Source organism: Euprymna scolopes, chromosome 11 (genome assembly GCF_053919585.1).
Source record: "Euprymna scolopes isolate OS-2025 chromosome 11, ASM5391958v1, whole genome shotgun sequence".
NCBI lineage: Eukaryota > Metazoa > Mollusca > Cephalopoda > Sepiida > Sepiolidae > Euprymna > Euprymna scolopes.
Genome location: NC_136492.1, coordinates 105,591,525 through 105,606,199, shown reverse-complemented (window position 1 = coordinate 105,606,199; position 14,675 = coordinate 105,591,525). Strand labels below are relative to the sequence as shown.

Below are 14,675 nucleotides of genomic sequence, written 5' to 3'. Positions count from 1 at the left end.
ATTTCCCTGCTCTGCCTAATATAAACCATTTCAAGTTAAATTGTGCATTACTGCTGTGTAATTCTCTGACTCACTTGGCTAAAGCGTTTGGAGTCATTAGAATCAGTGTTAGATACCCTAAAAGATGATATATCGTTTCTAAATCTATCTATGAACCTGCAGTCAGTGGACCCAATGTATGTTCTATTTCTTTCAACGATATTGCATTTATACATTACATTCAAAATTAGACATTTCTCTTCCAAAGGGCATTCATTTATGTTTCTACAATTATATTGTAGTTTTACATTAGTACTTTGACTGAAATCCCTTTCACCTTCCCTAATTATCACATTATTCTAGTTTAATAGCTGATGCTAAGTTAATAGAGGTTGGAAATGGCAATTTTACTATATTTTTGTTCATGAATTTTCCTATGTAAAGTTCTTTAGAAGAATCCGATAAAACCCCTTAGATATGTTGCCAAAGATGTATACACTGAAAGGCGGATTGAACCATATTGAATGTTTTAACCATGTCTAACCAACGGAAGTATTTAGGTTATTTAAAATTATGCTTGCTTACTGTTGTGTCAAGACATATGTATATGAATATACATTTTGTCTGTGCATCTGTATGTCTGAGAGATTCCTAAGTGCTAAGAAATATTTGTGCTGATTTTTGTGTGTGTCTATTTGAAATAGTTGGTCCACAATCCTAGCTGTGATCAATTAAATTCAAGATGGTGCGGTAGGATGTTTCTCTCATGTGATATTTATGAGGAGATTTTTCCTCCGATATTATATTTTTGTAAGTGTTATTAAATTTCTGGAATTCATGTTCTCCGTCCTTGAAACATTATTTTTTCTTTATTCTATCTACCTGTGACTATCTTTAATATTTGTTTGTCTCTGATGTGTTGTGTGATGGCAACATCAGCTCTATACACAAGGAAATCCGTGTAAAATACTTATTGAATAAAGAAAATCTAAAAAATAAATATAATTGTAGACTGATTCTTTGGCTATTGGAATATATATATATATATATATATGACGATCGGTAGAAATGTAAAACACGTGTTTGAAAATTACTTTTTAAAAGTAAAATAATAAATAAATAAGTAAAATTTATTTATTTTTTACGTCCAAAAAATATGGGCGATTTTCTAAGTAAAATTATTTTCCGAGATCTTCAAGGTTGGAGACGCTAATAACCATATTATCATTAAAAAAGAAAGAAAAATCAGCAACAACAACGTAAGTTTATAAGCGATAAAAATGACACATAAAGTCATCTAGGACTTTGTGGCATAACGGTTAACGCACTTGATCATAGTACATGTGGTCTGCAGTTCGAATTCTAGAACAAGCAAGCTACACTGACGATGTTTGTAGATTACTGTTTTATAAGTAAAATAATAAATAAATAATATTTGTTTATGTCCAAAATATATGGGCGATTTTTCTAAGGAAAAATATTTTCCTATATCTCCAAGGTTGGAGATGCTAATAAACGTACTATCATTAAAAAATATCAGCAAAAAAAATCCATATATATATATATATATATATATATATATATTAGTTATCCATAGATGTGTTTTGTCGTCTCTACAACTCATCAGTGTACCTAGATCTATATAATGCATCATACTGATCTAAAATATCTGCACATAATATTCCATATATGCTATAAGAATTGGATTAAAAAAACATTTATTTATTTGATAAGAACGACCATAGTAAAGCATTTGTTTTTAAGTGAAATATAAAAATTTTCAGCTGTCCTCGCCCTTCAACAATAATTGTTTTATATGAGAATGTATTGTATCACAAACAAATTGCTGCAATTAGAGATAAATTCAAATCAGAATGGGCAAATTGGAACATACGTCAGGGGATCGTGTCATCTGACCAATCGTACTTGCAGACATACCCGCACATAGGAAATAAGCCGCAGATATACAGCGTATTCAAAATATCTTAATCTATTTTCAAGTTTTAATAACATCAAAACTAGTAATGGGACGATCCCAATATTTTTTTGATTCCAATACAATTATCGATTCTGATACAATTACTGATTACGATTTCTTTTCAAATGTCTAAATATTTAATTACAGAATTGTTCTTTTTTGATTTAAAGGGAGAGTTTTACCGTAAAAACCCATGTAATGTATGCAAATATTTTCGCAAAAGTCAAAATACACTGGGGGGGGGGTGTAAAAATACAAACATATTTTTATAGCTACATTTTTCTAAACGTTTTCTCGTAATTGATTGAAAATAGAGATTTGATAAATTCAGTGTGTGATTTCCATCTAACAATTTTCACTATCCATTCGTGCCATTTTACCTGTGCCATTTTTACCATGATATTTCTTCTGGTATCATTTTTACATAAAGTCGTTATTATGGCGTAGAGATTTGTTTTTTTATCGGTAATTTAAAAGCAATAAATATTTATCATTTCATTATTATTAGCAGCAATAAAAAAAATTAAGTTTTAAACAAAACACAAAAACAAATAGATTCAAAAGAATCGTTTTTTAAATCAGAAATTAGGCTAAAATTTTTCCAATTCCGATACTGATTTTGATACCCCAAAAGTTTTTACTTTTTCAATTTGCGATTTCGATTAATCGTCCCAGTACTAATCAAAGTTGTTTTGCTGATAACACGGTTTGGGCCAACTACGCCTCTAGTGGTGAGACGACAACAACTATGGAAGGCAGTAATTGCTGAGGATGCAGTTAGAAGATTCGTTGTTCCTATCCCATTTCAGTTAACTACCTGATGAAGGCCAGCGAAATAGTTGGCCGAAGCGTCGTGAAACAACAAATAAAAGATGAGGATAATAGTTCGCAATAAATAAATAAAACTCATCTCAATAAGAATTCCAAATATTTAAAAATAATATACTCAAAGTTATGGTAATAATAAATTACTGTAATATTCATACATTTCAGGTCATCAGAGATTAAATTAATTCATCTAAGCTAAAAAATACTTTTTTCATTCTTACTAATAGTTGTTTCAAAAACAACACTGAAAGTAAGTTAAACAGTCAGTAGTCTATTTTTTTCTTTTTACTTTTTTCTGTTATATTGAACTAAGAGAGCGAGAGACAGAGAAGGAGGAGAGAGCAGTCTTTCTTTTTTTTTCTTTCTATTATATTGAACCACAATAGAGAAAGAAAGGGGAACAGTTAGAGGAGAATGATATACAGAGTGGAAATAGTTCGTGAGAGAAGTAGAGAGATAGAGAAATTTTCAAAGAAAGATGTCATACACATATTTTTTTAGCCTTCTATTTTATTATCTATGCCCTTGGGCAATGCCAAGTAACCCTGTCAATTATTTAACTGAAAGAAGACAAGTGATACAAAATACTAAACTAGGTTAGACTTGGATTGAAACATGACTCCTTTTGCTAATTGGTTAATTACGAAAACAGATTCCTAATTAGAAATAATAAATGAATTCAAGATAAGTTCAGACAAGATTGCTTAATTTCATTTCATTGTTAATTGTTTAATTTCATTTAAGAATTCCCAACATCACAATAGCCTCAAGTCATTCAAATGCACTGCAGTTCATTATTGTTAGAAAGCATTCTTATATTTCTTGATAAAAGCTAAACATAGAATTGGTGACAATCACTTTTGATAACACCACTTTATCAAGCTAATTAAAATTTAGTCATAACGAGATATATTTTCACAGAATTGCCTGGGATTCATTGGGTGCACGTCAAATTCGATTTAAAAAAATTTTTTTTTTTTTAATAGACTAGAAACAATGTAAAATAATAAAAAATAATAAAATAATAAAAAATAATAAAATAATTAAAAATAATTTAAAAAATAATAAAATAATAATAAATAATAATGAAAAATAACAAAAAGATAATAAAATAATAAAATAATATAAATAATCATAAAATAACTAAAAATAATAAAATAACAACAATAAATAATAAAATATTAATAAATAATAATAATAATATTAATAAATAATAATAATAATAATAATAAACACAAAATCATAATGATAAAAATAAAATCGATCATGTATAGTCAATAAACACACAGATACACTGAAACTCAGAAATTTGTCACCAAATTGTATTAATATATAGATGAGAAAAGAAAAGAAGATATGCAAAAAATGTTAAATAATAAATAATATGAGAGATAAGTCATATTTTTAGTGGTGAAGAATTATCTCCACTATATTATTTGATTCATTATTTAAAATTGTCACCATTGTAACAATTTTCCTAACTGGAATAATTTTTTTTTTCAAACAAAATAAAGCACAAAACATTTTAGTTATGTAAAAAAAAATAATAATAACATGTTGGAAGTAACAAAACAAATGTTTAGGCAGAATGAAATGGTGATGTGTAAGATGTGTTGCTATTTGGGTCTAAATTCTAAAATCCGACTAGATAGTTTTATATGTTAAACTTTTTAAAATTCTCTTCAACAAAATTACATTGTTTACAAGACAATCTGCTGTTCTATATTTATCCTGCAGTTAACGCCAGAACTACTAGGATTCGTGATACTAAAGTCACACACTCTGAAGTCTTTTCCATGAACTGTTACCCTAAAATCTATGTAATCTTATTGCAATCGTCATGATGGACACTAATGTTGGTGAATATAACAAAGTATTCAACTGTGCCTGGTAAGAGGTGTGTTGTTTTACTATGATTGACCAATCTAAGAATTTTAATGGCTGTTTGTAACAAAGTAAATATTTGCCATTCTTAACCATAAAGTTCCTTTATATTGTCCTTTAGTCCTCACATTCCATGAGCAATTTTTCTGATAAAGGGGGAAGAATTGCTGATTTGGGGGCTGGAATTTATCCATATAACATTTATTGTTAGCTAGTTTTTGACCCTAATGTAGAGTTGTTTTTTTTGTTTTTTTTTTTAATTTCTTTACATTAAGTGGCTTCATGCCTTGTTTGGAAGGATTTTCATTACAAAATTGCATAAAGTACAGCAGACGTTTTTTTACATAACAAGGGCTGTGTTTGAATGGAAAAATTTGTGTGACACGTTTAAAGATTAGAGTTAACCCCAGACAGAAGTTGTGAAATTGCATGATTTCTGGGGAAAGATTTTTGATCTCTTGTATAATAAGATTTCAAGCAGTAAAGACGTGTCTACGGTACTGTCCCCAATATAAAAGGCATGCACAGTGTGACCGAGTGTTATGAAACGAGCTATCCAACTATCTGTCTGTCTTTCACTACTTTTGTGCATATATCATATACAAGTAACCCATCACTTTGAAATATTTATTTGCACAAGATATAAAAATACATAATGAACAAATTAGACACAAGGTCATTCAAATGTGTGGGGATAATGGGTTTCGTTGGTCATCCTTGGTTTCAAATACATAAAATTGTCTATATATTTCTATATTTAGAGTAGAAACTCTAAACTAGAAATATCTCAGTAACCAAAAAAAAAACACACATTCACTCTAAGGGGTTGTCCTATACTTAAGATAAACCCAAATTTGAAAAAGGTTCTATTGAATTATTTACGGTAATAATATTTCATTGTATCCGGATAGTTTTGTATCCACAAACCAGCAAGAACCTACATTCAGGACAATGACATCATAGTTTTATACACACACAGGTAAGTGAAAATATAACACGGGGAGGTAAAAGTATAAGACACGTTTATCAATTAAATATTCTGTTTTTGACATAATCAAGTGGTTTATATCCGACTATGTTTTTTAAATAATAAAAATCTCTATTTCAAATTAATTTTATGTAAAACATTTTTTTTATCTAAATCGACATCCCATTTTTTCGTATTCATATGAAGAGGGAGTAGGAAGTAATATTCTCTTACGCAAATTGAAATTCAGGCAAAAAATGGAAAATAATAACATTCCAAACCTAAGAAGGTAGAAATAATGAACAAATAATTAAGTAAGGTTAGTTTAGACACGCCCCTAAAGAAATGTCAGTGTAATACCTGGATATGTCAATTTCCATCTTTATCTACCTCTTTATAGCTAGTACAAAGAAAAATACTTGCGAAATGTAATGGAAAAAAAAGTATTTTCATAAGAGAATAAGTAATTATGAGGAATATATTTATATATTGTTTTATTGCAAAAAAAAAAACAAATTTGTAGCCACATTAAAAACACAATTTAAATGAGGATGGTTGCGATTCTAATATTGGCAATAAGTCAACTAAATAAATCGCTGGTTCCTCTTTGTAAAGCATTCACAGTAAGAACTCATCATTTACCACAACTGAGAATAATTATCCTTTCTTCATCCGTGTACCCAGCATCAGGTAGAATTTCCATAAACAAAGTTTCTCTCCAAGAACTTCTAATCTGTGGTACATGTTACCATGGAACTACTACTTTGCATATGACAACATGGTCATCTTCAAGTCCAATATCAACAAATACTTGTTATATACCGTCTCTATAAGAAATCAATCGTTGTTCATTCTATTAATCATTTTGAATCTGCTTATAACATTCTTCGTCATTAATTCTAATTCTCGATTGGCTTTTTGCCTTGATAAGTGGTAACTGATTAGCAAAAAAAAAAAAGAAATCAAATATTAGCAGTATACGACTTTGTAAGCAATGTGATCATTCAGCACATCTGCGCAAAAGTCACAATCTGAATTGCTCTTTCTCCACTGATGCACTAAAATGCACTGATTATTGACGTAAAAAGCAGAAATTAGCATTTATTACATCAGAAGAAATTGCAAAATTTCCATGAAATTCGGTTTCCTATAACTTGCAATGTTTTGAGCGGCAATTTTCTTTTGTTGAACATCCTACATGCCAGAAAGTTGCAGTGTGTATCGTTTTGCTGCACAATATAAGATATTCACATTGTTCATATTGCTACAAATGTTTGCGTTTACCTTCGTTAAAGCTTGATGGTATATTCAGGTATGAGTTCTGTTATGCCAGATACTCAATTCATATTCTGTTATTGTTGACTCGCTTTTACCATCTTTGTGTTCAGTATTCTACTCCGTTCATCTGGATATCATAGATATCACAGATTCATCAAGAGGTGATAGCAAAGGCAGAGCGTGACAAGCAGAGCAACACCAATTACCATCTTCTATTTGGACATCAAGAGGTGTTGCAGTGACTACCATCCCACAAAGAGTTTTGCCACTGTCACGGGCTTTGAATGAACAACACCAGTGTTCTTCCGCCTGCATTGGTGGAATAAGTCAGTCAAAGACAACAACAATGAGGCTCTTTCAGCAATGAAAGAAGACCTCCCAGCAAGCTCAGAAAGAATAGGTAAAACTTAACTAGGCCCGAGTGAAGTTTACGAAAACACAGGACAACCTGCAGAAGTGAAGCAATGTACAAGATGCGCAGTGTCCCTGTGGTGCCGATCGCCAGACTATCGCACACATCCTCACAGACTGTTCCCTAAGTGAGACATGCTCCAATGCAGACGTAAAAGATGTCTCAGACATTGCTTAATGATGGAGGGAAATGCTATAATGATGATTAGATCAATTTAACACTTTTTTTCTTTTTACTGAGAAACAAATAGTCACCACTTATTCAGGCTAAAAACCACTCAAGAATAAGATCAAATGCGATATAATGGTTGTCAGGACCAAGTTCGAATACTTGTGGGAATAGTTTATGACAGGAATCAGTTGACATTAGATTTGAAGACGACCATAATCAGCAGGGAAGCAATGTGTGCCATAGATGGGAAGTCTTTGTAAAGCACATGAAGGATGGTAATTAAAAAAGTTCTTGCTGTAAATGTCTTACTTGGAGGAGTCAGAGATTGACGTTCAGTCAAGACCCTTCCACGATAATAATGCTGAAGTAGAGAGAGACTAACAGTAACATCGCTTTTGTGAGAAAGGGGTTGCAAGGAACAGAAAAGATTCCCCACTCCCCACTAATTCGAATTTGAATTCTGTGAAGACAATAAAGAGTGTTCTGGGTGATACTTCCTATATATTGCAGCGGTACTCATGCTTAGGATGTATCTGACTCTTATACAGATAGAGGATTGAATCAGGAGTCTGATACTCCATCAAATATCCAGGTCGGGTGTATCTAAAAGGTCATCTAACAGAAGTAGAAGCATTTGAAACCGATATACATCTAATCAGTAAACCAAAACAACATACCATGATTGATTTTCGAAAATAAAATAATCGTTGATTGAAGTCAAGCAACCTGATCGGAAGAAAGAAATTGGATTTCAAAAATAAAATAATTGTTGATAGAAACCACCAGCAAAGTTTAGTAATAGAAGGAAATACTTCGTCATTGAATCAACGCCTTAAGAGCATGGTTACATTGACAACAAAGTTCCACAGTGAGTGGTAGCCGGTAGATACGTTGGTTTCACGAACTGTTGTATGATATCAATCCGAAATTGATATCATCAATTAATTGACATCATCAATTAATTGACGATTTGGGCCATAGAAAATCACCTGTCAAATTCTTGCAGATGTGTTCTTTTTCTTTACTAACTAGCATTTCAGCCCGACGTTGCCCGGGTGTTTGGAGGTGTATGTTGAGTAAAAAAAATAATAAGTGGTAGTAAGAAAGCAGGCTCGAACCCGTACCACAAAGGAGGAAAAGAACGGGGTAAAATCTAACGTTTATGCTGTTACGACCACCGCCAAATCGGAAGCGACATTTTTTAAAAGTTAGGCTAGACAATCTAAAGGAGAGGATAACTTTAAAAAATATCGGCGAAAAAAGTGCCCCCCCCTCTGTAGAAAAGTGCCTAGTTGAAGGGGAAGATATTAATGTTTTTAGCCAATTTTTCGATATTTGTCGTATGAAAGGTCAAACTTTAAAACGATACTGATCTTGGTAAAATCTGTCGCCTCTATTGAAAGTTTAAGGCAGACATGCAAACAGACATACATACATACATTTATATATTGGTAACTAAAAATTTTCGACCCAAACTGATGAAAAAGCTTGCCCTATCTCTGAATACCCTTTATGTAAAATTTCAAATATTTAGACCAGAAATTGTCTGAGTAATTTGGAAGAGACCGCAGAGGTCAATTTTTTTTTTAACTTTGACCCCTATTATGACTCCTTAAAATTTATTGTTTTAGACTCAAATCAAGTTATTAAGTTAGATCCATGTCCAAGGAACCCATATCTAAAATTTCAAGTGCGTAGACCCAAAATTGTCGGAGGAGTTTGGTAGAATTCTCAAAGGTCAAATTGTTGAACTTTAACCCCTTAATCACCAAATTTCTGGCCAAAAACCAAACACATCGATTTTCCCAAATCTCAGTACCCTGTATATCAAATTTCGAGTCTGTAGACTAAAAATTGACAGAGTTATTGCGTAGGGAAATGTACACACACACACACACACACACACACACACACACACACACGTTCACTTTTATATATAGAGAAATATATAGATTCTCACTTGTTCACTTCCACCAACAATAAAAAAATATATCATTGCGTTGTGGATTATTCAGACTATTCTTTTCACCTTATATGTTATTTTCCCAAAGTTTCAGTTGATATAAGTGTATCTTGTTAGACTCTAGAATCTTTCTGTCAAACTCGGGAATCTGCAAAGAATTTCGAACAGAACCCTTTATTGAATCAATGGGGGTAGCATGCTCTCATTCTGTCAGCGATGATTGGTAGAAGTCCTAAGTAATTCACAATTGTGTTTTGATTATCTCTAGGGTTATGACAAGAGAATATTCTTATCATTGTTTTGACTCTCGAGTATATATCCGACACATTTAGACACAGTTAATCGAGAACCACATCACTCTATCTAAAAACATATAAGATATTAACTGATATATACTCGAGAGTCAAAATAATGAAAAGAATATTCTCTAATTATCACACACACTGAGGATTGAACCTTCCATCTCCTGAAGAATGTAACTTACAACTGAATTTTACCAAGTATTTTATCCACTATGCCATGGGTCCATACAGATTCTTGAGTTCGACAGAAAAATTCCCGAGTTAAACAGATAGATTCTCAAGTTCAACAAGATACACTTGAAGAAGGTCCAAGTTTACATCGACCAAAACAGTGTAAAAAAATAATACTCAAAATGAGAACAATAGTCCGAATAATCCAAATAAAAATAATAATAATAATAATAATAATAATAATAATAATAATAATAAGAAGAAGAAGAAGAAGAAGAAGAATGACAATTGTCATCTCAAGAATTCAGAAATCTAATATGTTTTTTTTATGCAGAGTTGTCATTCTTTTGAGTACAGCAGAGGTACAACAGCTGTACGAATAAGTATTTATATCGATATACATTTTAGATAGATTCAGTGTTTGTTTTATAATCATTGATTTGTGCTTTCTCGTTACTAAAACCTCTTTTGTTTTGTTTTCAGTCTACCCAAGCCCACAGAGAGCAGTACGGTGATAGGAGCCGCACCCTGCGACCACTAAAATATTTCATTTTACCCGCAACATCTCAAGAGCACTTCATTCAAAACGGCTGCTTGTAAGTTGTTTTTTTACTGATGTGTCACCACTTATCAAGGCCAAAAGCTACTCAAGAATAAAGGGTTATTGTTATGGTGTAAATGTTAGAAAGAATAACGAGAAGACTCGGAAACAGTGAAATGAATAGTATATCAAACAGAAAATACAGAAACGATGAAACTGAAGTTACGACTCTCTGTCTCTCTTTGAGTCTTGGGTTCAGATTGTTGAAAAGCAGAACTTGGTCACCGGAAGTGACGTCAAGAATAGTCCATTGTCAGAATCTGTAGGGGTGCCACCCCAACAGTTAATGACATTGATGAATTGTCAGCTGAATGATGAAGAGTATTATGAGAGGATTGAAAATGAATGAACACATATGGGGATGGTTTATTGCAATTATTTGTGAACATTGGATTTGAAGATTGTAGTCGGTAAAAACCAGTCCTGCAGTAATGTATTCCACAGATACAAAGTTTTTTGGGAGAAGCTCTGTTCATAGAAATTCTGTTTGATGCTAGTCATATGGACAAAGAATGAAAAGTTCTTTGTAGTTGTAGTAGATAGATGAGTTCTTGGTGTGAATGTTTTACAAGGGTAAGTATTAGAGATTGGAACTGTCAGGTATTTTATATGGATATAATTAATGGACGATGTATCATCAATACCTCAAGGTGCTAGAGAAGTTCCACCAATGCTGCCTGCAAAGAATTCTGAGAGGACAATCACACCAACCCTTCAGAAGACCAACACCACCAGCATCGAAGCTGTTTTTTTTTTCTGTTTTAAAAATAAACGGTGGGAGGATTTTTAATTTTTAAAAATGTTACATTTTGTTAGATTATTTTACATTCTGAAACCAGCCACCATTTGCTAAAAAAATCAAACATGATGGAAGATACTTGCGTTTGGTTAATGTGATGATAACAAACGCTAATGACCTTCATAGAACAATCCATTTTCTTTTTAAATTTAATTTCCACACTGGCTATAACTGAACCCTAAAGTAAGTTTTAGTTTTTGTTTGCAAAGTTGATTTACATCTGTTTGTATTGTGTAGATATGTACTGTTGTCCGTGGACCAACACAAATTGGGCGACGTTTCAGTCGCAAAGGAGACCAAGACAAAGAATAGGAAATAACTCCAACTCGCTTTTTGGTTCTGTACAACAAAATTTATTTCCTTGTTGTTATAGCCATGACGTCACCCACGTTATCTAGAATGTTCTCCACGTCTTACACGAGATCTCAAACTTTATCTTGTCTCTCTCAAAATCTTTGCGTTTCTCTTTTTTTATAGTCCTTTTTTTTCTTCCCAGTGGTGACGTCACTTCCTCGCTATGTTACACATATATTGGAACTTGATTTGGCTTTCTCCAGAAAGTCAGAGGTTTGGCTTTCTCTGGAATGTCAAAACTTTGGCTTTCTCCAGAAAGTCAGAACTTTGGCTTTCTCTGAAAAGTCAGAACTTTGGCTTTTTCCGGAAAGTCAGAACTTTGGCTTTCTCCGGAAAGTCAGAACTTTGGCTTTCTCTGTCGGAAAGTCAAAAGAAACTTCAGATTAATTATTGATGCAATAATACTGTTGGAAAAAGTATGAACCGACATTCCCTCTCTCTCCCAACGATAGATAAACTAGCAACTTGTGTTCAATTAATTATTCACAACATAACCCTCTTTACCACCTATAGCAATGGACAATGACTCTTTATCTGAGAGTACATCTTTCAAACTCCTTGGCCTAACGTTGACAGGAAACATGAGTTGGAACAATTACATTGAAGGCATTGCCAGGGCCGCTGCAAGAAAGGTGGGCTCTCTCTACCGTGCTAGACAACTACTAACACCCGAAAGTATCCTGTACCTCTATAAGGCCACCATTCGCCCATGTATGGAGTATTGCTGTTACATCTGGGCTGGTGCATCTGCTACTAGTCTCTCGCTCCTTGACAAGGTTCAAAAGAGAGTCGCAAACCTGATAGGCCCTGAACTGGCATCTAAGCTTCAGCCTTTGTCCCATCGACGAAATGTTGCATCCCTCTGCCTTTTCTACAAGTATTTTAGTGGTGAATGCTCTGACGAACTGCAATCACTTGTGCCCCCACGACGTGAGCACCCTCGACAAACCCGATAGGCTGCTAAATCCCACCCCCACACTGTAGAGATCCCTAGATGTAAAAGATCTTTTTACTCCAATAGTTTCTTCCCCAGAACCGCTAGACTCTGGAATTCCATTCCAGGTCCCTGCTTCCCCAACAGTACTGACGTGCAGAAGTTCAAGTGTAACGTGAACCGACATCTTGCTGCCCAAATCCCTACATAGTACCCCAGTAGTTGTTGCCCCTGATAGTAGCCCACCTACACCAAAGTGGCAATTTGCCTTATTTGGGTGAAAATGTAATAAAAAAAAAAAAAAAAAAAAAAAGAGGTTTAGATGCTTGAAGTTTAGTCTAAAACATTTTCTTACCATTCCTTTTTTTGTATCCTGTCTTACTTTTATTTAAAAAAACAAGTTAAAAAATAGGCACATGGTCGGTGATGGTTAATTCTTTCGTTAAGTAGAATGGACAAAATGGGCAGATAAAGAACTAAGAATTGAAATAGATCCTCTAAGCAATTTATGTGCACGTGACCTTATTTTAGCTTAAATTTCTCCCATAAGTAATGAAAGACTAGATATAAGTAATGATAGCCAATTATTGAGTGAATAGTCTATTATTTGTTATTTATTCGTGTATACTTACAATTGTAGCATAAGCATTTTTATCAGTATCTCCATTGTTTTTGCACATAAACAAAAAAAAAAAAAAAGAAAGAAATGAAAACGGTACTTACAAAAATATAACTGGATTTATCTATACCTACAAGTAATACAAGGAAATATGCCACACATGTAAAAACATTTCTCTCTTTTTATTAAATTTTCTTTTCTCTTTGCTTTTGTTGGGGATGGGGTGGGGGATTATAGTACATGCCAGACATTCACAGACCATTTTAGACCGACAGATCTTTTTAGGATTCTAACCATCTATTTAAGTGCAAATATTTGTATCTCTCTCGCACTTGTTTCATCGGGTATATTTTTGTCATGATTGCAGTGGCTCCCCTGATTACTGGAATAATTGAAATCTTCCTACGATTTCTGTTTCTTTTTATGTTGTACATATGACCTTCGTACTTAGTTCTCTTCTCTTTCTCATCTCTAATGCATGAGGATATGGAAAGGTAGATCTATCGATATGTGTAGCGGCCATTGAATCTTATTGGTATGGACGTTGCGAACAATTGATTGCATGATGTCTCAAAGAAATCTCGACTGAATTAGTTTGGTGAAGAGATGACTGCATGTCTGAGAACTAGTCTTGACAAAATAGAAATAGTATACAAGCGAATATTGTCACTTCAGGGATTAAATTCTGAAGAGGAGAGATTCAAAGGAACACCAAAAAGCAACTAGCTTGAATAGCCACGCTCTTTTGGATATGCTATCCTCTCCACTTTCAAAAGCAAATAAAAATTTTCATCCATTCTCCCTAAATCAGAATTTTAGGCTAATAAGAATGAGCACTGCTCATAGTAAATCTGTGTCAAATGAGAAACTCTAATAAAAACGGAAAAATGAACAACCAAAAAAAAGAAAAAGGTGATTATTCCCCCTCTGTGTGTTTGGCCCGAGAGGCAAGGGGGGGTTAATACTAAAAGAAAGGAACACTCAAAACTACATCATCTTAGACATCTAATTTAAGGTTAGGGGAACAGAAACACATTGCCAACCATTCACATACACAAACAGAATAAAGTAGGCCCACACATTCACAGTGCCACGCTGCCTAATACTCACATATACGCAGTACTTATACACACATATTCACACTAACAAATATATATAGACATACACATCCTTCACTCTCATGTCTGCTTATTCACCGGGCATTTTTTATTCAAAACACAAGTTTGCATAAACTTTCCCAAATGAACTTTTCTTCATTAAAACTGATTTTCATCTTGTAAAATTATAGTTATATAAATGTTCTGTTATTTAAACATGTTTTGTTTTATTTTTCAATGACAAAACTCTATTCATGTTTTTAGTTAGCACATGCTAACTGGTGACCCTTCTACTCCCTCCAACCTTTATTTCTTTGTATTTTAACATGCGTACATGT

The 14,675-nt window shown here is 33.1% G+C and overlaps 1 protein-coding gene across 1 annotated transcript in view; it reads left to right on the top strand.

Annotated features, from left to right (window-relative positions):
• The window catches only part of LOC145288038 (ciliary microtubule inner protein 2C-like), a 62,470-nt gene that overhangs the window by 33,482 nt on the left and 14,313 nt on the right, over nucleotides 1–14,675 (top strand). Inside the window, exon 3 of the mRNA XM_080136054.1 lies at nucleotides 10,417–10,529. Within this exon, the coding sequence (XP_079992180.1) occupies nucleotides 10,417–10,529 (113 nt within the window). The remainder of the gene's footprint in view (nucleotides 1–10,416; nucleotides 10,530–14,675) is intronic.